The sequence below is a fragment of the Schistocerca nitens genome, chromosome 4, assembly GCF_023898315.1.
Source record: "Schistocerca nitens isolate TAMUIC-IGC-003100 chromosome 4, iqSchNite1.1, whole genome shotgun sequence".
In the NCBI taxonomy this organism is placed as follows: Eukaryota; Metazoa; Arthropoda; class Insecta; order Orthoptera; family Acrididae; genus Schistocerca; species Schistocerca nitens.
The window spans coordinates 856,341,001-856,368,941 of record NC_064617.1 but is presented as its reverse complement, the minus strand read 5'-3'; the positions used below and the strand labels follow the sequence as shown (position 1 = coordinate 856,368,941).

The 27,941-nt window shown below is 45.2% G+C and overlaps 1 protein-coding gene across 1 annotated transcript in view; it reads left to right on the top strand.

Annotated features, from left to right (window-relative positions):
• The window catches only part of LOC126252616 (testis-specific serine/threonine-protein kinase 1-like), a 118,211-nt gene that overhangs the window by 20,902 nt on the left and 69,368 nt on the right, over window positions 1-27,941 (top strand). The window contains exon 2 of the mRNA XM_049953518.1: window positions 27,651-27,902. Coding sequence (XP_049809475.1) covers window positions 27,651-27,902 — 252 coding nt within the window. The remainder of the gene's footprint in view (window positions 1-27,650; window positions 27,903-27,941) is intronic.

Genomic DNA, 27,941 nt, shown 5'->3' with positions numbered 1-27,941 from the left:
AAAATCATTATACTCGAACACAATACGTGTTCCAAAATTCCACAACTGATCGACGATAGAGATATAGGTCTATAGTTCTGCACACCTGTTCGACGTCCCTTCTTGAAAACTGGGATGACCTGTGCCCTTTTCCAATCCTTTGGAACGCTACGCTCTTCTAGAGACCTACGGTACACCGCTGCAAGAAGGGGGCCAAGTTCCTTCGCGTACTCTGTGTAAAATCAAACTGGTATCCCGTCAGGTCCAGCAGCCTTTCCTCTTTTGAGCAATTTTTATTGTTTTTCTGTCCCTCTGTCATATATTTCGATATCTACCATTTTTGTCGTCTGTGCGACAATGTAGAGAAGGAACTACAGTGCAGTCTTCCTCTGTGAAACACCTTTGGAAAAAGACATTTAGTATTTCGGCCTTTAGTCTGTCACCCTCTGTTTCAGTACCATTTTGGTCACAGAGTGTATTTCCGACATACTTTTCTGTTTGAGTTCAGTAGAAGGGTGACAGCAGGGGAGGCAGCCAGAGACATTTGCGCCACGAATGGAGATAATGCCATTGAACAGAGCACGGCAAGAAAATCGTTTCCTCGTTTTGAGGAGAATCGTTTTGACATTAGTCACTTTCTACGTTCAGGAGGAGCTTCACGGTTTGGATGAAGATCGTTTAAACGCATTAATCTACAGTGATCCATGTCAGTGTAGTCGATAACGGCAAATGTGATGAATTGTGATCGTTCCACCGTCGTGTGACATATGCATGCCATGAGGAAGGTGCAAAAATCGGGTATATGGGTACCGCATGCTCTTACGCCAAAACCAGCACGTGGCCATATGTGCATCCTTGCTTGCCCCTCATCAGATGGTTCGTGAAAAACACCGACCATCCCTATTCTGGTAACAATAAATGGTATCTTTATGCTAACGTAAGGAAACGAAAGGAATGATTGAGCCCAAACAAAGCAGCAACTCCCCGTACAAAGAGCTGCTTGCATCCACAAAAAATAATGTTATGCATCTGGTGGAACAGTGACGGTGTGTTGTACTACGAATTGCTTCCCCGAAGTGTACCCATTACTGGTCACATTCATTGTCAATAACTGAGGCGCCTTGCAGACGCAGTCCAAGATCAACGACCAGGAAGACTGAGTGAAGTGATGCTACTCCACGATATCACCCGCCCACATTCTGCTAGACTGACAAAAAAGCACTGTACAGGAGTCTGTGCTGTGATCTTGCGCCCTCAGATTTTCACCTTTTCCGCTCTCTATCGAACAACCTTCTAGGAACTACCTTTCCGGATGAAAATGCGCTCCGAAAATTGCTCGACGAGTTCTTGGCCTCAAAATCAAGTGATTTCTGCAGTCGCGAAATCTAAAAGTTACCACAGCGTTGGCAGAGTGTCGTAAATAGTCAAGGATAATACACTACTGGCCATTAAAATTATTACACCACGAAGATGACGTGCTCCATCGCGAAATTTAACAGACAGGAAGATGATGCTGTGATATGCAAATGATTAGCTTTTCTGAGCATTCACACAAGGTTGACACCGGTGGCGACACCTACAATGTACTGACACGAGGAAAGTTTCCAACCAATTTCTCATACACAAACAGCAGTTGACCGGCGTTGCTTGGTGAAACGTTGTTGTGATGCCTCGTGTAAGCAGGAGAAATGCGTACCATCAAGTTTCCGACTTTGATAAAGGTCGGATTGTAGCCTATCGCGATTGCGATTTATCGTATCGCGACATTGCTGCTCGCGTTGGTCGAGATCCAATGACACTCAGCAGAATATGGAATCGGTGGGTTCAGGAGGGTAAAACAGAACGCTGTGCTGGATCCCAACGGTTTCGTATCACTAGCAGTCGAGATGACAGCCATCTTATCCGCATGGCTGTAACGGATCGTGCAGCCACGTCTCCATCCCCGAGTCAACAGATGGGGACGTTGCCAAGACAACAACCATTTGCACGAACAGTTCGACGACGATTGCAGCAGCATGGACTATCAGCTCGGAGACCATGGCTGCGGTTACCCTTGAGGCTGCATCACAGACAGGAGCGCTTGCGATGGTGTACTCAACGACGAATCTGGGTGCACGAATGACAAAGTATCATATTTTCGGATGAATCCAGGTTCCGTTTACAGCATCATGATGGTCGCATCCGTGTTTGGTGACATCGCGGTGAACGCACATTGGAAGTGTGTATTCGTCATCGCCATCGGCGTATCACCCGGCGTGATGGTATGGGGTGCCATTGGTTACATGTCTCGGTCACCTCTTGTTTGCATTGACGGCACTTTGAACAGTGGACGTTACATTTCAGATGTGTTACGACCCGTCGCTCTACCCTTCATTCGATCCCTGCGAAACCCTACATTTCATCTGGATAATGCACGACCGCATGTCCTGTACGGACCTTTCTGGATACAGAAAATGTTCGACTGCTGCCCTGGCCAGCACATTCTCCAGATCTCTTACCAATTGAAAACTTGTGGTCAATGGTGGCCGAGCAACTGGCTCGTCACAATACGCCAGTCAATACTCCTGATAAACTGTGGTATCGTGTTGAAGCTGCATGGGCAGCTGTGCCTGTACAACGCCATCCAAGCTCTGTTTGACTCAATGACCATGCATATGGCCAGAGGTGGTTGTTCTGGGTACTCATTTCTCAGGATCTATGCACCCAAATTGCGTGAAAATGTAATCACATGTCTGTTCTAGTATAATATATTTGTCTAATGAATACCCGTTTATCATCTGCTTTTCTTCTTGGTGTAGCAGTTTTAATGGCCAGTAGTGTATATTACTGATGACTAAAGTCTCTGTTTTGTGCATCTGTTGCATTTAATAAACTTATGGAAAAACGCTACGAACTTTTGTACGATCCTAATATTTATGAAATACTCCTAAAGTTGCTTTTTTTCCTTTATTATGATGTGGGAGGGGAGGGGACTGTTAGCGGTACGATATGGCTGGAAAAAGTGAGGCGGACTGTGTGATGTTCAGTGATTTGGAGGGCCTTACAGAATTTTGGTGCAACATAAGCGTAGCAGAGGACTGGTCGGATCAAGATTTTGTAGATGTTGAGGATAATGAATATCGGCAGTGTAGAGGAGATAAAGGAGAGGAGAGGGGCATAGCCTTCGGGCACACAGGTGGTGGCATAGATGATACGGTACTTGTCAATGTTAAGAGTAGATAGGTGTCTCCCCCGATAGTGAAGACCAACGCTGTCACGCGGATCCGTGCGTATGCGGTACACTACTTATTTCACGATGGACCTAAAGATGTATTCGACTTTTGGAACCACCTACAAGAACGTCATTGCAAGATCGTACGGAACCCAAAATACAGACAGTATTTTTATAATTACTTAGGGAGTGCCCTACGCGACCCTCCACGCAGCTGGATCATCAACAGGTAGGAGAAGACACCCATTGAGTGAGCTGACAAGACTAAGTTCGATTCTCGGTGGAATAACATGATATACGTGAAGACGTACCTGGATGATGAAGCGTAAGGGAGAGTAGCGACACACCCTTCTGCATCCTGTATGAAGCACTTTTTTTTCGTTATCCCCATATACATTACCTCGGTATATGAACGTGCCGAGATATTGTTTTCTTTTTCTCAGAGCACGATGCGGTGCTAGATACATTTATTTTTGTTGTGGTATAAAGTAAAACCACATTAAGAATGTATTAAAAACAGTAAAAAAAAAGCTGCGTGGTCAGCGTGACGGATTGTCGTCTTACGGCCCCGGGTTCGATTCCCGGCTGGGTCAGGTATTTTCTCCGCTCAGGAACTGATTGTTGTATTGTCTTTATTACCATTTCGTCCCCTTCCGGCGAGCAGGTCGCCCAATGTGGCGTCGAATGTAGTAAGACCTGCACCAAGGCGGCTGGTTCTTCCCTGTAAGGGGCCTCCCGGCCAATGACGCCAAACGCTCATTTCCATTTTCCATAGTAGATAGGAAATATGAAATAAGGTGGACATGTTTAACTGAAAGTGCGTATATTTAGAGTTTGAATAGGAGACCAGATTTCTTGCTGTACTTGGTCGTACGCTTTCCCTAGGTCGGGGAGTATAAAATTAGCACGTTTGTGATTGTTGAGGTGGTGAGATAGGAGATGAGCTAGGTACACGAGCTCGACATCAGGAGATAAGTTGGAACGGAAACCACACTGGCTGACAGGAAGGAGGTGATGTTGGTCCAGGTGCTGATGGATGCGTCGGAAAAGGATAGATTCGAAGACCTTGCTGAACAACGAGCTGAGGCTAATGGGAGGGTAAGAGGAGATAACGGTAGGGGGTTTCTGTGGCTTGAGAAAACGTAGGATTTTTGTGGTTTTCCACTTTTCGCGATAGTAACCTGTGGAGAGGAGAGTATTATAAATGTTGCATGGGTGACTATAAAGAACAGGCCGCATTCTTTGAGTTTTCGATAGGTCGCAACCCGGTGAACTGTTGCGGGTTTTTTATTTTTATTTTATTTTATTTTATTTATTTATTTATTTATTTATTTATTTTTGTGAAACGCTTGCGTTACCTTGTGTATTGTGATTGATGTATCGTGGTGTGATCACGCGAGCTACATTCAACGGCAATGTGTGGCCAGAATATTAGCGCAATGTGGTTGCGATACACAGCCGTATTGCGGTATCGACAGAAAATATTGCTCACGGATCAGCCTGTTGCGGGTAGCTGCCCGAGGTCTTGTCGGCGTCTATCCACCAAGGGTGGAGAATGTTTCGCACTGCCGGGTAATACCTACTTCTGACCTTATATGTGAGCGTCTCGCTCTCACTCTCAGCCCTCCTTCTTCGTTGTCACGTCCACAGCGCTGCTGTACCAAGTCGAGAAATGTGAGTAATGAAACAGTTGTACTTCGCTTCATTTCTAATGATGGGCCGCATACCTAGAGGCACTCAGTTTGTTTGTGTTTTCAAAACTGTAGAAGTGCGCATACGAGACAATCATTAATTCCGTAAATGGGATGCGTACGTCTACGACCAGACCTGTGGAACGCAGAAAGTAACACACGGAAGTGACACAAGAGCCGTCATTAGCACTCAAGTGATTCATGTGAAAAGGTTTCCGACGAGATTATTGCCGCACGACCGGAATTAAAAGACTTTGAATACGGAATGGCAGTGTCAACAGAGGGCCGAGAATACCAAATTCCAGCCATTACCTCTCACCACGGACAACGCACTAGCCGACGGCCTTCACTTAACGACCGACAGCATCGGCGTTTGCGTACAGTTGTCGGTGCTAACAGACAAGCAACACTGCGTGAAATAACCGCAGAAATCAATGTGTTTCGTACTACAAACGTATCCGTTAGGGCAGTGCAGTGAAATCTGGCGTTAATAGGCTGTGGCAGCAGACGACCGACGAGTGTGACTTCTACAAACAGCACGACATCGCCTGCAGTGCCTCTCCTGGGCTCGTGACCATTTCGGTTGGGCCCTAGACGACAGGAAAACCATTTCCTGGTCAGATGAGTCCCGTTTCCAAACGGTAAGAGTTGTTGTAGGGTTCGATCGAGGCGCAGACGCCACAAAGCCACGGAACCAAGTTATCGACAAAGCACTGAGCAAGCTGGTAGTAGTTCCATAATGGTGTGGGCTCTGTTTACATGGAATGAGATGGGTCGTCTTGTCCAACTGAGCTGATCATTCTCTGTAAATGGTTATATTCGGCCATTAGGAGACCATTTGCAGCTATTCATGGACTTTATGTTCCCAAACAACGATGGAATTTTTATGGATGCCAATGCGCCATGTTACTGACAAGGGAACCTCCCCATCGCACCCCCCTCAGATTTAGTTATAAGTTGGCACAGTGGATAGGCCTTGATAAACTGAACACAGATCAATTGAGAAAACAGGAAGAAGTTGTGTGGAACTGTGAAAAAATAAGCAAAATATACAAACTGAGTAGTCCACGGGTCGCATAGGCAACATCATGGACAAAATGAGCTCAGGAGCGTCGTGGTCCCGTGGTAGCGTGAGCAGCTGCTGAACGAGAGGTCCTTGGTTCAAGTCTTACCTCGAGTGAAAACTTTATTTTCTTTATTTTTGCATAGTTATTATCTGACCGTTTGTTCATTGACGTCTTTGTTCACTGTAATAAGTTTAGTGTCTGTGTTTTGCGACCGCATCGCAAAACCGTGCGATTAGTAGACGAAAGGACGTGCCTCTCCAATGGGAACCGAAAACATTTGATCGCAAGGTCATAGGTCAACCGATTCCTCCACAGGAAAACACATCTGATAAATTCTATACGACACTGGTGACGGCATATGCGTCACATGACAGGAATATGTTGTCGACTCACCTAACTTGTACACTTGGCCAAGGAGTAAAAAGATTCTTCTACCTTGCCCGATTTTGGTTTTCTTGTGGATGCGATAATCACTCCCAAAAAAGTGATGAAAACATAAGAGTTTGTCACATAAACTGAAAATAAAAAATTAATTTTCACTCGGCGGTCGACTTGAACCAAGGACCTTTCGTTCCTCAGCTGCTCACGTTACCACGAGACCACGGCGCTCCTGCGTTCTCAGTCTCCATCACATTGCATATCTTCCCATGAACTACTCAGTTTGTATATTTTGCTTATTTTTTCACAGTTCCACACAACTTCTTCCTGTTTTCTCAATTGATCTGTTTTCAGTTTTTCAAGGTCTATCCACTGTGCCAACTTATAACAAAATCTGAGGGGGGTACGATGGGGAGGTTCCCTTGTGAGAGCCAATTGTTCGCGATTGTTTTGAACAAATGGTTCAAATGGCTCTGAGCACTATGGGACTTAACATCTGAGGTCATCAGTCCCCTAGAACTTAGAAATACTTAAACCTAACTAAGCTAAGGACATCACACGCATCCATGCCCGAGGCTGGATTCAAACCTGCGACCGTAGCAGTCGCGCGGTTCCGGACTGAATCGCCTAGAACCGCTCGGCCACAGCGGCCGGCTTGAAGAACATTGTGGACAATTCGACCGAGTGATTTGGCCACCCATACGACACGACAATGGACACAATCGAGAGGTCACTTCGTGCACAAAATCCTGTACCGGCAACACTTCTGCAATTGTGGACGGCTATAAAGTCAGCATAGCTCACTATTTCTACTGGGGATACCCAACGATATTGTTGAGTCCATGTACATTGGGTTGCTGCACTACGCCAGGCAAAAGGAGCCCCGACACGATACGAGAAAGTATCTCATAACTTCTGTGACCTCAGTATGTGTACAAAGATTGAAATCTGAAACAGAACGTTCTTCCTACTATACTAGTAGATCAGCAGTAGTGCGGTATAACTTTGTTGTACATAGATTCCTAAGACTTCTAAACGTTTCTGATGCTGCATTGCATGTATTCCCGTGTTCGTGAGCAGTAACTTTTTAAGCGTTTCAGTTTTTTGCTGTCTGTTTACACACTATTTTTCATTTCCCATAAGTCTGTTCGTAGGTGTAATCCATGAAATTCATAATTCTATCACAGCACTGGTGAGGACAAAAATCTGATTTCTATTTCAAGCAAACTAAATGAATGAAAGGTGTCCGTATAAGCTACCTTTCAAGAAAACATTATTTGCAATGGTGAACTTTGCTTCCCTTGGCCCAGCAGATTGATTTTCTGCTATTTGCTTACAATCTAATAATTCCAGAGAACGATTTTTATATCGTATCAGCATCCTATGTTACTTCTATCCAAAACTAACCACGGTTTGCTCTGAGATTTATAAAAAGTGGTTATTTGAGAGTGTATGTGCGATCATAGAATGAGTATAGCTTTCTTGGTTCTCGTTGCAAAAGCGTCCGGGAACCTCTGTAAAGTTTTTAGATTTGAAATTTGGCTTGTGGCTTGCCCGGACCGGAGATTACCGTTGGTCCAGCTGTTTCTTAAAAATCGTCCTTTTATTGGTCAGTCAGACCTGCATGCGAACTGTAGAATTTTCCACGGCCTTTTGTTCGAATTTTTGTTCGGCAAAATGGTGGGAGGCTGATTAATGGGCGCTGGAATTTTCGGCATCCATCCAACTGGGGAAAGCGTTTGGCGCTGCGGGGTCATTATTCGTGACGTTTGGCTGGCAGCCACCCATACTCAGGGTGGGTGCACCAGGGTACAGCGTCTGGCGCGTTTTAGAAACTTTTTCGTAATAGTAAGTCGTTGTTTGACGGTGTGGTAGGTAACAAGTGCTGCTGTTGAGCGCGTTTAGAAAAAAAACATTTAGGTTGGAATCCGGTTATTCGTTTAGCTTCGATATGTAGATGATCCTTGCTGTGCTCGAATACAGTTATCAAGTGAGTTATGTAGCTAAATTTCGCGTGCGTCAATTTTGTCGGTTTTTAACTTCGTTTTTGGAAGAGTGACTTCTTTCACATTCGCCATTTTCGGTAGGATTTTTCCATTGTTTTTCCTTGAGCAGAATGAATGGCCACAAGCCAGGTTTGGCAGCAACCGTACGCAGTTCGTAGGAATTACTGGTGAATTTGTCTTTTAGTGTCGTTCTTCCACGGCTGTAGCGAGAGCTAGCGTTTTTGATGCGTTCACAAGAGCAACTGTATCCTACCTTTCTAATGGCACGATCATTTGGTGACATAATAATCTCCATAGAATTTGCTAAGAAATCAACTTTCATAAGGAACCATAATACTAACTGATTGCTGAAAGTCAAGGAGAGTGTACCTCGCGTAAATAAATCTTCTTTTTTCATGGAGTTTGCTCTCTAGCATTTTCGCCTACGAGCATCCCACCGCTCCCTCCTATCTCTTGTGATTAGTGAGAATAGCTGTCCTGCTTGAAAAACGTCTTTTAAAATTATCAGTGTAATTTCTTCCCTGATCAGTCATACTGAAGTCGTTAAGTCAGTTCCTGTTGCGCGTTTTACATAAATCCTGGAATCAAATCTCATTATATTCTCTTACCGACTTAACATGACATTGCGCTGGGTGGAGTTTACGAAAAGAGAGGGACTGCCTTCTCTTGATTTGAAACACACTAGCTCCACGAAGTCCATTAGATATGATGAAATGTGTGTCCAGTACTTGGAAAAACACTATAGTTGAGAATTAGTGTTATACACCGAAGAGCCAAGGAAATTGGTACACCTGCCTAATATCGTGTAGAGCCCCCGCGAACACGCAGAAGTGCCGCAACACGACGTGGCATGGACTCGACTAATGTCTAAAGTAGTGCTGGAGGGAACTGACAGCAAGAATCCTACAGGGCCGTCCATAAATACGTAAGAGTACGAGGAGGTGGACATCTTTTCTAAACAGCACGTTGCAAGGCATCCCAGATATATTCAAAGTTACTCATGCCTGTGGAGTTTGGTGGGCAACGGAAGTGTTTAAACTCGGAAGAGTGTTTCTGGAGCCACACTGTAGATATTTTGGGCGTGTTGGTGTCACATTGTCCTACTGGATTTGCCCAAATCATTCGGAGTGCACAATGGACATGAATGGGTGCAGGTGGTCAGTCAGGAAGCTAACGTACGTGTCACCTGTCAGAGTCGTATGTAGAAGTATCAGGGGTTCCCATATCACTACAACTGCACACGCCTCACACCGTTACATAGTCTTCAGCTTGAAGAGTCTCTGCTCACATGCAAGGTCCATGAATTCATGAGGTTGTCTCCATACCCGTACATGTCCATCCGATCGATTCAATTTGAAACGAGACTCTTCCGACCAGACAACATGTTTCCAGTCATCAACAGTCCAGTGTCGGTGCTTACGGTCCCAGGCGAGGCGTAAAACTTGGTGTCGTGCAGTGATCAAGGGTACACGAGTTGGCCTTCGGTTCCGAATGGCCATTTCGATGATGTTTCGTTGAATGGTTCGCACGCTAACACTTGTTGATCACCGAGCATTGAAATCTGCAGCAGTTTGCGGGAGGGTTGTATTTGTGTCACGTTGAACGATTCTCTTCAGTCGTCGATGGTCCCGTTCTCGCAGGATCTCTTTCCGGCAGCCGCGATGTCGTAGATCTGATGTTTTACCGGATTCCTGATATTCACGGTACACTTGTGAAATGGTCGCCCGCGAAAATCCTCACTTCATAGCTACCTCGGAAATGCTGTGTCCCATCGCTCGTGCGCCGACTGTAACATCACGTTCAAACTCACTTAAATCTTGATAACCTGCCATTGTAGCAGTAGCAACCGATTTAACAACTGCGTCAGACACTTGTTGTCTTATACAGGCGTTGCCGACCGCAGCGCCGTATTTGGCCTGTTTACATATGTTTGTATTTGAATAAGCATGCCTATACCAGTTTCTTTGGCCGTTCAGTGTGTCTAATTAAGAGAAAAACGGGCATATTTTACGCCTTCGACGACTCCTTCCACAAGAGTGTCGCGAACACCTAATATGAAGACATATCGATGAGAATCAAGCCAACAGTTTAAAGAGATACATCAAACTTTTGTGTCAATCGCCAGTGGGCAAAGCTAACGGCGATTGCCAGTTTGCTTGTAAATGGTGTAGAGTCCGGTATCGATCTTACGCACTGATTTCGAACGATACATTCAAACTCGTGTTTCAACATTCTGGGAGTGATATCTGTCCAGCATCAGTTCACGAATTAAAGTTCCGGAAACAATTGTCTTAAAAAAGAAAGCATTCACTACGCTCGATTTCTATTTTCCACGCAAAGTTTTTCCTTTTGGAACGCAAATGTAGGCGAGCCTGATTCACTTCCAGTAGATCGCTTTCGTCTATTTAGCTGCCCTCGTAAACATATCCTGGCTTTGAATGTTTTGCCGGTAATATCGCCCGACAACTGGTGTAATAATGCCAAAAATATCGCTGCAGTTCATGCGGCCGGAAATGTTAGCTGGCAACATTGCCGTGGTTCGTTGTCGACAATATGCAATTTTCATAACCCTTGTAAATGTACTTGCAGATTTATAGTTCCGACCATAGGTGGGGGGGGGGGGGGGGGTTGGTAGTCAGAGATGAGGGGGGAGCGGGGACAGGACCGCATGGGGAGTGTGTACTTGTCCCATCCTGGAATGTAGGGTAGAGAGTTCTTTTTTTTTTTTTTTCATTATGGAATTCGCCCACATTTCTAGATACGATTATTTGCTATTGTGCTAAGCTGTGGATCTGTCGAGGGTGAATGGAAATATTGTGGCTTCAGTTATCACTACAAAATTTGGATTTGTTTGGTTGCCACGTTGATCTTGGGAAATCTTGCCTTTTCCTTGGCGCACCGATGGTTTCTACTCTATCCTGCAGATGGATGTGAAGATTTACATAACATTGCCAAAATAGAGTCCACAGTCTATACTCTGTCCTTTGTAGTATGTCTGGGGTGGAGGAGGGTAGTACAGATTTAGCTGGGTGTTAACAGGTGAAGATGATGTCGTGCAAGTGAAATTAATTCACAGGTAACTGTAATTTATCCCTTGCGCAGGCAACGCGTATTTCTTTTCCTGCTTCCTACTTGCAGGAGAGGTTCATATGCTGTAATTTTACTGTTAGGGACTGTATTCCTCATGGAATAATGTAATTCCTCCCTAACGCCGTTCCTCAACACAAATTTGTCATTAGAGAACAAGTACCCGAAGTTTATTACAGAGTTTAGCATATTCAATAGTGTGGGTAAAGGGTGCTCTGAATTTGACTGAAACAATACGAAAGAAAGAAAGGCGCGCACAAACACACACACACACACATTCATTCATTATTGAGGAAACGTAAGTACATCACGTTGCTCTACTACAGTTAGTAGCCTTCGGATCACTTTAAGAAGGCCCTAACCCCGGTGAAAGCAATGGACACTACTTGACAATTACTAAAGAACATATTCGACAGGAATAATCACAGGCAATGATGGACGACATGAAACGCCTAACATACGTAGTAGAGAGTGAAGTGGCATATTTTTAACGAAAAATGATACAGATTTCACCAGACGGGAAAACAGGGTAACAGACGTAAATAACGTTCACGTTTGACACAGGTCAGATTCCCATCATAAAGGTCGATATCGGACTCTCAGTGAGGAATAGGCCTCATTCGGACACTATTGCACGTTTTCCAACTGTTATTCATGCTGGCTACCAAACAATTAAGAATTTCTTGGGGGATATTGTATCCCTTCTCTCTCAAGGTGGTTTTCAGTTCTTGCACGGTTAGGGAAGGGGGTGTTCATTGAGACACACGTAAGGCAACAGCGTCTCACACTTGTTCTATAGGGTTTAGGTCCATGGTACACTGACCGTTCCATAGGTTCAGTATCTTCACTCCCCAGTGTATCCAACACCTCATAGGTACTGTGTGGGAAGGCATTGTCGTCCATAAACAGAATGTTGGGTCCTACCGCACCCCTTAACAGATGAACACCACCCAGAATAAACTCCCTACAGTACCGCTGTGCTGTAACGGTACCTCGGGTAAAGATATGCAAAGGTGTTCGGCAGTTGTGCATAAATGCCTTCCTACATGATAATTCCTAGGCCATACCAATGACGTTCATGAACATTCTGTGGTGTGTAACGTGTTCCCCTCTCTCGCTCCACTCTAACTCGTGAGCAGAATCACATGCGGCAGTGAAGCGGTATTCGTCAGAGAACATCACTTCGGACTACTGTTGGTGACTCCAACTAACATGCTCCATGGACTAACCAACTCTTTCTCGACAATGGCATGATGCGAGTGGAATAATTTAACAGGCTTGCGAGAATACAAACCAATCTATTATAATATTTTAACTAAAGTTCAGTCTTGATCACAACACTTATGTCTCAATAACATACGTGACCTACGTTATTGAGACATAAGTGTTGTGATAAAGACTGCACTTTAGTTAAAATATAATAATCTATTGATCACTGTATCCAAAAATGTTTACCAAAATTGTACAGTCTATTATAGCCGCCGCAAACTGGTTCTCGCAGAGACACATGTACCGGTAGCGGTTTCACGGTCTGTAGCGATCTTCCTAGGAGTGAAATGTCCGTTTCTTTTCGCCACTAGGGCCACGTATCGCACCTCTTGCGGTGTGGTGGTCCGTCAACGACCACCAGCGTCTTTTCATATAGCATTTCCACCATCAGCGGCTTTTTTAAAGGCGATATGACACTTTTGGACACACCCATTACTGTGGCCACAGCAGTAACATTTTGATCGACATCGAGCCGTAAGAACAGCTCGTCCACAATCCTAAGCACTCAGATTATGTCTTGCAGACATGTTGCCGTAGCTCACAGAATGCCGCACTAATTGGTTCCAGACCAACCTTCTTCAAACTCCGCACTGCATGACCTGTCGAATACACAGAGAGCGTTCGTGCACAGACTTGGCACAAGTTAACACGTCCCGACCTCTACATTTCCTTTTACTGTCATTGGTCCAGTGTTCCGTAGGAATTGACAGTTGTTCGTTGGCAAGTGTCAGCTGTTCCTTAGCAACTGTACGGCAGTGTACTATACCGCAAGGGAGTAGTGTAATGACGGGGCAGCGCACCACAAGGAAGGTTTTCACATGTCGGCTCACCGGCGGCGAAGACGGGCCATGGACGATCGTGGATGCAGACATGAATCAGCTGAGGACTGCCGTAAACTGTACGAAAATTGAGAGAAAATGACGGGATGTTGGTGGTTTTATAGAATCTCGGTTCGGATATTCCGTTGTGGCAGGACCCCCACCACCTGGCTCCGTCGTTTTCCAGTGGAACAACTCCTTGACACCTGCACTGCGGGACGAAGATAAGCTGGTGGCGGCTCTGTTATGGTCTGGAGAAAATTCACGTGGGCATCGATGACTCCAGTGAACCTGGACAAAGGCTCTATGACGGCTAAAGAGTGTCGTACAGTGGTTGCGGATACGTACACCCATTCATGACGATCATGTTTCCCGATGACAGTGATAGTTTTCAACAAGATAATGCGACATGTCACAAGGGCAGGAGTGTGATGAAGAGGCTCGAGGAACACACTGGCGCCACAAGAACCCAGGATATCAACGACCAGTTACAACAGCGGTGGGCCAGCTTGCCTCGAAAGAGGATACAACGGGCTTACAAAACCCTTCCCAACCGAATCAGTGTCTGCATCCAGGCCAGAGAGGCTCAAAAATCATACTGATAAATGGGCTCATACAATGATCAGCCAGAGCATTATGAACACCGACCTATTATCGATGTAAACCTGTTCAGGCGATAGCACCATCACCTGGCGAGGAATTACTGCTAGTCAGACACGCGCACGGTACATTTAGTATCGGCGAGCCTGCTGTCTGTGTATGCAGTGGAGAAGGCGCGTGGTCTGTCTGAGTTTCACCGAAGGCAGATTCTGATGATCTGGAGGCTTGGCACGAGCATTTCGAAAACTGCGTGACACGTCGGGCGTTCGACGAGTTCAGCACGTGGCGAAACCAAGGTGAAACCACGCCCAGACGACGTGGTGCCGGGCGTCCACCCCTCACCACAGATGTCGGACGCTGTAGGGTGGGCAGACTGGTAGAACAGGGCAGGCGGCGAAGTGTGGCGGAACTAACATCAGACTTTAATGCTGGGCAGAGTAAAAGTGTGTCTGAACACACGGTACACCGAACATCCCTAACGATGAGCCTCCACAACCGACGACCCATGCGTGTGTCAATCTTAACACCACGACGTCAGCAACTACAACTGAAATGGGCACGTGACCATCGGTACAGGACGTTGGCGCAGTGACAGAGCGTTTCATGGTGTAACGAATCCGGATATCTTCTTCATCATGCCGATGGGAGGGGGCGAATCCGTCGTTTTCCAGTGGAACAGCTCCTTGACACCTGCACTGCGGGACGAAGATAAGCTGGTGGCGGCTCTGTTATGGTCTGGAGAAAATTCACGTGGGCATCGATGACTCCAGTGAACCTGGACAAAGGCTCTATGACGGCTAAAGAGTGTCGTACAGTGGTTGCGGATACGTACACCCATTCATGACGATCATGTTTCCCGATGACAGTGATAGTTTTCAACAAGATAATGCGACATGTCACAAGGGCAGGAGTGTGATGAAGAGGCTCGAGGAACACACTGGCGAGTTCCAGTTGTGTTGGCCCCTCAACTCGCCAGATGTGAGCCCCATCGAACACATCTGGGATGTGACTGAGCGTGGCGTAAGAGCCTATCGCCCCCCTCCCCGGAATTTACGGGACTTAGGTGACTTGTGTGTGTAGATGTGGTGCCAATCCCCTCCAGCGACCTACCAAAGCCTTATTGCTTCCATGCCATGATGCGTCGTCGCTATTATCCGTGTCAAAGACGGACATACCGGTTGTTAGATACGTGGTCATAATCTTCTAGCTGATCAGTGTACTGTCAAGTTATTTGTAAATTTGACTTTATTTTGTGATCAGTACAATACTATCACATGCCGTCTAATTGCACGAACATTGATTTCGGTTCCTGATTCCCTTCTGCATGCTTAAATTTTTTTCATGCATTATCTTATTCATTTTTTTCAATTATACAGAAGCATATAGCACATAACTGGCCCTATGCACGTAACTGACCCTACATGTGGCTTCTTAATGTATAATAAACTTGTAATTTGAACTAAAGTGTATTTTTCAATTTAAACAGACACATAAGTCGTCCACATGGCGAAAACGGTGCGGCATCAGTGCATAATTGAACTAGAAGTCTGAGTGCTACGTTTACAAACGCGAAACAAGCGACTACAAATTACAGAACAAAACTAAGTTCTCCTAACTATTAATTAAACGTAAATATACAAGTCGGAGATCTTGCTAGCTATAGGAATCGTTGTTTTGCATAAGGCAGCAGCAGCGGTCGAAAAGAAGTGAACAAAAAGGTAGTGTTAAGCCAACTGCAGATGGATGGTAGTGCGAAACGTGTATTGGTATAAATCAAGTTATATACGAAGTGCCTTATTTCTGTATTTCTTCAAGCAGTCTGATTCACAGCCGCGCAGCACAACCAGCATTTTCATGGATAAATGCGGTTGGATTGGTGTCTTACAAACCATGTCATATGACAACCGTTGTGATTGAATTCCTTTACACAAACATGTATGGAAACATACACGTACACGACAAGGTCTAAAGTGATTTCTGAGGTATCTAGGTGCCTCGAAAGGTGCTGATTCTTAATATGATTTGCGACGATAAATTAGAAACCTCTTGTCGTAAAACAACGATCATTGCCGTAAAGACAAATGTTCGCAAGACACGTTACCACGGAGGACGACATTACAGGCTATATCGTTTGTTTTTTAAAGAGAAATTTTCACCCTGAAATTGTTAGAACTTAGTAACCAAGGATTTGTAGCATGTTGACATGTGGTACATGTGGTGTAATTTGAACTGGTGTGTAATGAATTATCTCCATATCACTGATGTGTATGTCACACTTGAAACACATCTTGTAATTCTGTAATCGTTTCGTGTTCAAAGTAATGCAATTAAAACACAAATAATGCTTACCTCATTAGCTTTATTTTTCATCCACTCCACGCTACAATGACGTAACAACTGATTAACTACTGAAGTCCTTATACTTGAGTTAGGCTGCCTCCAGCTCACTGATCGCCTCACGCCGCTTGCGCGGCGGGGCGGGATTTGTCTGTGCAGGCTGCAAATTGAAATTCACCTGCCTCGGAACGGCGTCTGCTCGATGTCCCTTCACTCGGCAACGTAGATAGTTACGAGATGGTGTAAAAGCAGCGGTGATAAAAAAACACCACCTAATACAGGGTGTTTCAAAAATAACCGGTATATTTGAAACGGCAATAAAAACTAAACGAGCAGCGATAGAAATACACCGTTTATTGCAATATGCTTGGGACAACAGTACATTTTCAGGCAGACAAACTTTCGAAATTACAGTAGTTACAATTTTCAACAACAGATGGCGCTGCGGTCTGGGAAACTCTATAGTACGATATTTTCCACATATCCACCATGCGTAGCAATAATATGGCGTAGTCTCTGAATGAAATTACCCGAAACCTTTGACAACGTGTCTGGCGGAATGGCTTCACATGCAGATGAGATGTACTGCTTCAGCTGTTCAATTGTTTCTGGATTCTGGCGGTACGCCTGGTCTTTCAAGTGTCCCCACAGAAAGAAGTCACAGGGGTTCATGTCTGGCGAATAGGGAGGCCAATCCACGCCGCCTCCTGTATGTTTCGGATAGCCCAAAGCAATCACACGATCATCGAAATATTCATTCAGGAAATTAAAGACGTCGGCCGTGCGATGTGGCCGGGCACCATCTTGCATAAACCACGAGGTGTTCGCAGTGTCGTCTAAGGCAGTTTGTACCGCCACAAATTCACGAAGAATGTCCAGATAGCGTGATGCAGTAATCGTTTCGGATCTGAAAAATGGGCCAATGATTCCTTTGGAAGAAATGGCGGCCCAGACCAGTACTTTTTGAGGATGCAGGGACGATGGGACTGCAACATGGGGCTTTTCGGTTCCCCATATGCGCCAGTTCTGTTTACTGACGAAGCCGTCGAGGTAAAAATAAGCTTCGTCAGTAAACCAAATGCTGCCCACATGCATATCGCCGTCATCAATCCTGTGCACTATATCGTTAGCGAATGTCTCTCGTGCAGCAATGGTAGCGGCGCTGAGGGGTTGCCGCGTTTGAATTTTGTATGGATAGAGGTGTAAACTCTGGCGCATGAGACGATACGTGGACGTTGGCGTCATTTGGACCGCAGCTGCAACACGGCGAACGGAAACCCGAGGCCGCTGTTGGATCACCTGCTGCACTAGCTGCGCGTTGCCCTCTGTGGTTGCCGTACGCGGTCGCCCTACCTTTCCAGCACGTTCATCCGTCACGTTCCCAGTCCGTTGAAATTTTTCAAACAGATCCTTTATTGTATCGCTTTTCGGTCCTTTGGTTACATTAAACCTCCGTTGAAAACTTCGTCTTGTTGCAACAACACTGTGTTATAGGCGGTGGAATTCCAACACCAGAAAAATCCTCTGTTCTAAGGAATAAACCATGTTGTCTACAGCACACTTGCACGTTGTGAACAGCACACGCTTACAGCAGAAAGACGACGTACAGAATGGCGCACCCACAGACTGCGTTGTCTTCTATATCTTTCACATCACTTGCAGCGCCACCTGTTGTTGAAAATTGTAACTACTGTAATTTCGAAAGTTTGTCCGCCTGAAAATGTACTGTTGTCCCAAGCATATTGCAACAAACGGTGTATTTCTATCGCTGCTCGTTTAGTTTTTATTGCCGTTTCAAATATACCGGTCATTTTTGAAACACCCTGTATGTAAAGCTACTGAGGTGCGCAACTCTAGTTATGAAATAAAGGTCTGTAGAAAATCTGTTATTCAATTTTATCGGGCAGTAAGAAGATGGATTTGCTTCTGGAAAGTAATGTCCGAAATTTACACACAATAATGTTTATTTTGTCCTTGATAGCCACAGAAATGGTACTATTCAATCCACATTTAAACCATTGGCAATTTTGTTTTTACAGTTCACAAATCATACGCCAACGGCCTTGTCTCAGTGGTAACACCGGTTCCTATCAGATCACCGAAGTTAAGCGCTGTCGGGCTGGGCTAGCACTTGGATGGGTGACCATCCGGTCTGCCGAGCGCTTTGGCAAGCGGGATGCATTCAGCCCTTGTGAGGCAAACTGAGGATCTACTTGATTGAGAAGTAGCGGCTCCGATCTCGGAAATTGATATACGGCCGGGAGAGGGTGTGCTGACCACATGCCCCTCCATATCCGCATCCAATGACGCCTGTGGGCTGAGGATGACACGGCGCCCGGTCGGTACCGGGGTTCCTTTATGGCCTATTCGGGAAGAGTTTAGTTTTAGTTTAGTTCAAAATTCATACTCACATTTCACTCGCACAGCAGCCAGAAATCTGTACAAACACGACCAGAATTAAACAACGTTTTCATAGTCATTAATTTCACCACTAATTTGAGTTATTACATTCGGTCCTTCTTGTGGATTTCTCAAACAGAAACTGCTCACCAAAAATGCTCAGTGGTTGAATACTGAAACATGCCACGCGGATACCATGAAGGGCAAATTTTCACTCGTGAATATCTTTCCAAATAAACAATTTCAAAACTTGCAAACTTCACAAAACTGTCCGTAACTACATCAGCGTTAGTAATGACACGTATCAAATGCGAGGAATTTAATTTTCCTTCATTTTACACATAATGAGAAACATCACATTTAACATGTCCTTCCGCGACCCAAGCTGGCGAGCGACTCCCTTCTTGCAGCCTCGCTCCCAGTGTAACTATCAGGTAACGAGCGGCAACCGTCTCAATTCTGATTGGCTGATCACACACTCGCTGCCAACCAGAATGCTCGTTCATGATCATCCTCGCGCCAAAACTAGATTGCACCAATCCTTATACAAAGACACATTTGTGTCAATCTGACATGCAAATATTAAAGTAATGTGTAATAAACGAAAACGGAAAGACAACAATTCTGAAAATATTCTTTAGATAGAGACTTCATTCCAGCTGACTTTCTGGCTGATCTGATACAATAGCAATCACACCTAGACATATGTCAGCAGCAAAGTGGGGTAAATTCCCTTGGATCATTTTACCACAACAGGCTTGTGTAACTCTTGCCAGTTACTTAAAACAGTATATAATGCAGCATTTAAATCTGACGAGTTCCCACGTACACATTCTCATTTACTCACATTTATTCTCACAACAATATTAGGCACAAATAACAATTTTGTCTGATTTTTATACTACGAAAACGAAAAAGAATTAAAGTTTTAATATGAGAATCTCAATTAATTAATTCTGCACACTGAGAGTTCTTATTATGTTTTTTAAATGACACCAAAAGATAAACTATTATATTTCCTAACTGAATTTAGTTCCCTAAGTGTCGGGTTTTGACTTTTTAGTAATTTTTTCTAGCTCTGAAATTATGATAGTTATAATGGTGAAATTTTTACACAATCTGCTCCTGAATAACAAAAGATAGTGTACCGATTTTGAAAATGATTCAATGATGATGATGGAGTGTGACGAGGGCCTCCCGTCGGGTATATCGCTCCCCTGGTGCAAGTCTTTAAATTTGACGCCACTTCGGCGACTTGCGCGTCGATGGGGATGAAATGATGATGATTAGGACAACACAACACCCAGTCCTTGAGCGGAGAAAATCTCCGACCCAGCCGGGAACCTTGCCCGGGCCCTTAGGATTGACAGTCCGTCGCGCTAACCACTCAGGTACCGAAGGCGGACAATGATGCAATAATATTTAATATCATTTATTTAGGTTCATAGGTGGCATGAATATACAGTCGCTCGAAGTGACACCGGAGCCGTTCTCACGCTGCAATAGCAGCAGGCGTACATGACTCATTGACAGGACACAACTTGCGGTTTCCTTTACAGCCTCCGGCTCTAAAACTGCAGGCTGTATAGCAGTGAATGTTATCGCGCATTAACTCGCAACGTTACAGCCTTGAAATTAATTTATTCCGGACGCATAACAGCAATTCGGGTTGACTAACGTTCAGGCGAGCAGCTAAAAATGGCTCTGAGCACTATGGGACTTAACATCTATGGTCATGAGTCCCCTAGAACTTAGAACTACTTAAACCTAACTAACCTAAGGACATCACACAACACCCAGTCATCACGAGGCAGAGAAAATCCCTGACCCCGCCGGGAATCGAACCCGGGTGCGGGAAGCGAGAACGCTACCACACGACCACGAGCTCCGGACGAGCAGCCATTCGTTTCCTGTCTAAGGAAAGTAATTTCGGCGGTTAGGCTGAGGATAAATGGCTACTACGAACGCAACCTTTTTTTAATGCTCTTTGTGTGATTCTTCTCTACATTTAAAGTTTGTTCATGGTCAGAGTTACAAGTTCTAATCAGTTGTTTCTTTCGCCTACATGCTTCGTTGTGTGATGAGTTGTTTTGGGAACGTTTGCATCTACGCGAATTTTCATCGTTTTATCGCGTACAGTTTCCATTTTATTTTTGGTTAAATATTTCAAGTTAGTTTTGTTTAACATAGACTGCCAGGCGAAAGAAGTGAAGCACTCTGAGGGGAAGGAGGAAATGAAATGAAATTTCACGGGTTGAGCCGGTATGTAATTCAGCAATTAAAAAATTGAGTCAAATTTACAAAGAACTTGGCAGTATGAGCCATTTCATCAGTAAGACATTGCCCCCCTTTGGCCTGTATGTATGCATTGATTTGCTTTGGAGGTTGTCATAATGGTGCTGTTTCCTCTCCTGGAGCAAGCGGACCCAGCATGTTGTAACTGGTCCTTGAAATCCTGAATATTGGCAGTGGTTCGGAATTGACATCCGAGCTGCTCCCAAAATCATCCTTTTGGAGAAATATTTGAGCATCCTTGTGGTCACGGGAGTACGTTAGCATCATGCAGACAGTTCATTGACCGATTTGCCATGTATGGACGAGCATTGTCCTGTTGAAGAATGTCACCACAATACTGCCGCATCAGAGGTAACACATGAAAATGCAAGATGTCTGTGCTTCCCAGTTACGACACCACTGAAAACGCAGACGTTTATGTTGTGGTGTTAACGGCAGTCTACACAAGGGGCGTTAATTCCCTAGTCCAGTTGCTGCTAGTCTCTGACTAAAGTACGTGCTGGTACAGAATGTTTCTGGGAGGCCATTACTTGTTCTGGGATGGCAGGCAGGCCGGAGTGGCCGAGCGGTTCTAGGCGCTACAGTCTGGAACCGCACGACCGCTACGGTCGCAGGTCCGAATCCTGCCACAGGCATGGATATGTGTGATGTCCTTAGGTTAGTTAGGTTTAAGTAGTTCTAAGGTCTATAATAATTCCAATCCCAAAGAAAGCAGGTGTTGACAGATGTGAAAATTACCGAACTATCAGTTTAATAAGTCACAGCTGCAAAATACTAACGCGAATTCTTTACAGACGAATGGAAAAACTGGTAGAAGCGGACCTCGGGGAAGATCAGTTTGGACTCCGTAGAAATACTGGAACACATGTGGCAATACTGACCCTACGACTTATCTTAGAAGAAAGTTTAAGTAAAGGCAAACATACGTTTCTAGCATTTGTAGACTTAGAGAAAGCTTTTGACAATGTTGACTGGAATACTCTCTTTCAAATTCTGAAGGTGGCAAGGGTAAAATACAGGGAGCGAAAGGCTATTTACAATTTGTACAGAAAGCAGATGGCAGTTATAGGAGTCGAGGGACATGAAAGGGAAGCAGTGGTTGGGAAAGGAGTGAGACAGGGTTGTAGCCTTTCCCCGATGTTATTCAATCTGTATATTGAGCAAGCAGTAAAGGAAACAAAACAAAAATTCGGAGTAGGCATTAAAATTGATGGAGAAGAAGTAAAAACTTTGAGGTTCGCCGATGACATTGTAATTCTGTCAGAGACAGCAAAGGACTTGGAAGAGCAGTTGAACGGAATGGACAGTGTCTTGAAAGGAGGATATAAGATGAACAAAAGCAAAGCGAGGATAATGGAATATAGTCAAATTAAATCGGGTGATGCTGAGGGAATTAGATTAGGAAATGAGACACTTAAAGTAGTAAAGGAGTTTTGCTATTTAGGGAGCAAAATAACTGATGATGGTCGAAGTAGAGAGGATATAAAATGTAGACTGGCAATGGCAAGGAAATCGTTTCTGAAAAAGAGAAATTTAACATCGAGTATAGATTTAAGTGTCAGGAAGTCGTTTCTGAAACTATTTGTATGGAGTGTAGCCATGTATGGAAGTGAAACATGGCCGATAACTAGTGTGGACAAGAAGAGAATAGAAGCTTTCGAAATGTGGTGCTACAGAAGAATGCTGAAGATAAGGTGGGTAGAACACGTAACTAATGAGGAGGTATTGAATAGGATTGGGGAGAAGAGAAGTTTGTGGCACAACTTGACTAGAAGAAGGGATCGGTTGGTAGGACATGTTCTGAGGCATCAAGGGATCACAAATTTAGCATTGGAGGGCAGCGTGGAGGGTAAAAATCGTAGAGGGAGACCAAGAGATGAATACACTAAGCAGATTCAGAAGGATGTAGGTTGCAGTAGGTACTGGGAGATGAAGAAGCTTGCACAGGATAGAGTAGCATGGAGAGCTGCATCAAACCAGTCTCAGGACTGAAGACCACAACAACAACAACAACAAGGTCTAGGGGATTGATGACCTCAGATTATTAAGTCCCATAGTGCTCAGAGCCATTTGAACCATTTTGACGGGAGGCGTGTATGTGGAAAGGTTACGATGTAGTTGGTCACAGGATGCCAGTCCTTCCTTGTTTGTATTGGTCACATTTGGTCGATCGTAAATTTGATGCGAGTATGTCTGCCTTCATGTTTAGGCGGGGTTCAACATCGGACCACTGTCACATTCGAATGGCGTACAAATCTGGATATTGCAGTAATCTGTCAGATGGCGATTTGGAGATCCACAATGAAGCCCCTTTCAAACGCGGTATGCTGATAACGCTAACACGTATGTGCGGCATGTACGTGTCCTTCAACGAAATCACTCAAAGTCAGACGTTATTCACGTCCATTATATGTCCTAATAGGAACTCTTGTCATTCATTTACACAGCGCTGGTGTATATGTGTACGAAGTTACATTGACATACAACCATGTCGTCTAGGTGCTTTACTTTTCTACATAGAAACAAGGGCGTAGCACTTTACTTTACTGAAGGTAAAGAGGGTGTAGAGGGTTGTTGGAGAATGAGTGTCTTGAAAAGAACATGGAGAAAAAGTCTTGAAAAGGATTTGGAGGGAGGAAGACCCCAAACTGAGTGCTTGGAAAGGGAAAAGAAGGGAAGAGAAGGCTGGGAAGAGCAGGGAAAAGGGCAGTTCAGAGCGTCTCTTATATGGAAAAGGAGAGGAGTGTTTTATTAAAGCTGGAAGGATCGCTACATTTAAGAACGAATTTCATCAACAGGTAGTGGGGGGTGATTAAAGTTTTGGTGGGACCTGATGTAGGAAGTGATTAGGTGTAGATTTAGTGGGATGTGCAGGTATGGCTGAATACTCGGGTGAAGAATTAGGAATGACAGGAAAGGGTGGTCGGTGTCAAGTTTACGGAGAGTGTGTGGTATTTAAAGATGTTCAGTGTGAGAGAAGAAAAGCAGGAATTAAAATAACATACAGGACTGTGGTGTAGGGTGGTAAACCGATACTGAAAACGAGGCAGGGTGCACGGTTTTCGAGAATTTGGAGGGACTAGCATAATTTTGGTGAAGCAAAACTTTAGGCGACGCAGACATAGGCTTTTTAGGTGTGGTGTAGGAGTGCGATGTCCATGTTCGGCCATTTAGTAGGTTCAGTATACAGAGAGTAGCCGAGTGGTCTAAGGCGCTGCAGTCATGGACTGTGCGGCTGGTCCCGGCGGAGGTTGGAGTCCTCCCTCGGGAATGGGTGTGTGTGTTTGTCCTTAGGATAATTTAGGCTAAGTAGTGTGTAGCTTAGGGACTGATGACCTTAGCAATTAAGTCCTATAAGATTTCACACACACACAGTATGAAGAGTGAATCTAAACCTTTTCTTGATTACAAAATTTACTTCTAAATAACTGCGCTAGATACACCTGTGCCGTTTGTTGCAAATGGTAGCTTAATTCGTAAGTGTTTAATGGGTGTACTTCCACATGTGCTCTGTCTGCTGCCCGTAGAACCTCTAGCCGATAGTCAATATCTCTCCATGTCTTTGTCAACTTCTCCTCCTTCACTGCCTCTCCAGCATCTCGCATTCGTGCCATAAGAGTTTAGGCACAAGGAACTGGAGAACTGTACATCATATCCTTAAAGTAACCCCACAAAACAATCAGGAGAGGTTATGTCTTTTAAACGTGGCGCCCATGATGTTGAAGGGTCTCTACTGATCCATTTGTCCAAATACATTTCATCCAATAATGGGTGAACAAATAATTCCCAGAATGAGATTTTCACTCTGCAGCGGAGTGTGTGCTGATATGAAACTTCCTGGCAGATTAAAACTGTGTGCCCGACAGAGACTCGAACTCGGGACCTTTGCCTTTCGCGGACAAGTGCTCTACCATCTGAGCTACCGAAGTACGACTCACGCCCGGTACCCACAGCTTCACTTCTGCCAGTATCTCGTCTCCTACCTTCCAAACTTTACAGAAGCTCTCCTGCGAACCTTGCAGAACTAGCACTCCTGAAAGAAAGGATATTGCGGAGACATGGCTTAGCCACAGCCTGGGGGATGTTTCCAGAATGATATTTTCACTCTGCAGCGGAGTGTGCGCTGATATGAAACTTCCTGGCAGATTAAAACTGTGTGCCCGACCGAGACTCGAACTCGGGACCCTTGCCTTTCGCGGGCAAGTGCTCTATCATCTGAGCTACCGAAGCACGAATCATGCCTGGTACCCACAGCTTCACTTCTGCCAGTATCTCGTCTCCTACCTTCCAAACTTTACAGAAGCTCTCCTGCGAACCTTGCAGAACTAGCACTCCTGAAAGAAAGGATATTGCGGAGACATGGCTTAGCCACAGCCTGGGGGATGTTTCCAGAATGAGATTTTCACTCTGCAGCGAAGTGTGCGCTGATATGAAACTTCCTGGCAGATTAAAACTGTGTGCCCGACCGAGAAGTGAAGCTGTGGGTACCGGGCGTGAGTCATGCTTCGGTAGCTCAGATGGTAGAGCAAGATTATTTTCCCTTTGTGTGTGAATTTTCAATTTTCACGTAATCACTTCTGAGACCATTTGCGCTGGTGTTTCCTTGTACAGGAAGTGAACAAAAATGTGGAAACTCAAAAATACAACACATTACCATGCCTAATATGGTGTAGTAAAACCGTTGGAATTCAGAACAGTTTCGAGTCGTCTCAGAATGGATAAATACAGGTCCTCTATGGTTTTCAAGGGCATCTTATACCACTCTTCCTGCAAAATAGTGGCAAGTTGTGGTAACGATTGTGGAGGTAGATATCGATCAGGCATCCTTCTCTCCATAGCAGACCACAAAGGCTCAGTAATATTGATAACTGGTGACTGTGGGGGTCTGGGAGATGCGACAATTCACACCCGTGCTCATAAAACCAGTCGTGGACGATACGAGGTGTGTGAACAGGGGCCCCAGCTTCTTGGAACACAATATCACCGCAGGGGAACAAACATGGACCTGATCAATCAAAATGGTCACACAGTCCTCCGCAATAATGCGACCCCGTGTGAACCATGGAATAGCATTACATGGCTGCCAAAAACCATCGTTTAACCCACGCCATGTTACACTCCCGTGACGTAAAATCGACCAAAGCTTGGCAACAGTGTGCTACAAGACTGATCCGGCATACTTACTTTCTTCCATTACTCCATAGTCCAGGTTTAATGACTTCGGAACCACGTTTTTCCACTAAGGGTATTTGCATCGGTCATGAGTGATGCTAGCATTCGAGCTCGCCCTGCAATTCCCTGGTTGTGGAGCTCCATTCGTGTTGTTTTGGTGCTGACATGGTTGGCGAGTGTCATATTCAGTTCTGCAGTGAGTTTTGCAGTGGTCGTCCTCTTATTTATTTCTCACAAACCTCTTCAATGACAGTCTGTCACTACCACTAAACACAATGGACATGAATGGATGCAGGTGATCAGACAGGATGCTTACGTACGTGTCACCTGCTACTCGTATCTAGGCGTAGCAGGGGTCCCATATCACTCCAACAGCACACGCCCCACACCATTACAGAGCTTCCACCAGCTTGAACTGTCTCCTGCTGACATGCAGGGTCCATGGATTCATGACGTTGTCTCCACACCGGTACATGTCCATCCGCTCGATGCAATTTGAAACGAGACTCGTCCGAACACGCAACATGTTTCCAGTCGTCAACAGTTATGTGTCGGTGTTGACGGGCCCAAGCGAGGTGTAAAGCTCTGTGTCGTGAAGTCATCAAAGGTACACGAGTGTGCCTTCGGCTCCGAAAGCCTATATCGATGACGTTTCGTTGAATGGTTCGCACACTGACACTTGTTGATGACCCAGCATTGAAATCTGAACTTCTTTCACGTTGAATTATTCTCTTCAGTCGTCGTTGGTCCCGTTTATGCAGGATCTTATTCCGGCTGCAGTGATGTCGGAGATTTGATGTTTTACTGGATTCGTGATATTTACGCTACACTCGGGAAATGGTCGTACAGGAAAATCCCCACTTCATCGCTACCTCGGAGATGCTGTGTCCCATCGCTCGTGTGCCGACTATAACGCCACGTTCGAACTCGCTTAAATCTTGATAACCTGCCATTGCAGCCACTCGTTGTGTTATATAGGCGTTGCCGATCGCAACGCCGTATTGTGCCTGTTTACACATATCTGTATTTGAATACGCATGCCTATACCAGTTGCTCTGGCGGCTCAGTTTAGCTCTGGAGATTTCTGCAGTTCTTGCTCTGTGGATCCGTCTCCTCACATTAACTTTGGAGTACGGTTTGAAGATGTGTCTTTGGACTGAAAGCGGTCACCAATAAATATGATTTGTGCGATTCAGACTGCTTTTCTACGTATAATTTTAAAGAAGAGGTTTTTAGAAGAAGCGGTAACCACATCTATTTCTTGATTCACCTCTGTAGCTCTACCCTTTAGCTGCCGAGTAGTCTCTGGGGAGATGTCTACGGGCCTGGGTGCGTTTCAGCGGCGCGCCAAGTACTTCATCTTCATGCGGTTTGCGGAGCGCGGCGACCTGCTGGACTTCGTGCTGAAGAACGGCGCCGTGTCGGAGGAGCAGTCGCGTATCTGGCTGCGGCAGATGGCGCTCGCCCTGCAGTACCTGCACGAGATGGACGTGGCGCACCGCGACCTCAAGTGCGAGAACGTCCTCATCAGCTCCAACTACAACTGCAAGCTCGCCGACTTCGGCTTCGCCCGCCGCATCGTCGACACGGAGGTAGGCCGACGGGGGCGGGGGCAACAACTGCCGTGCGAC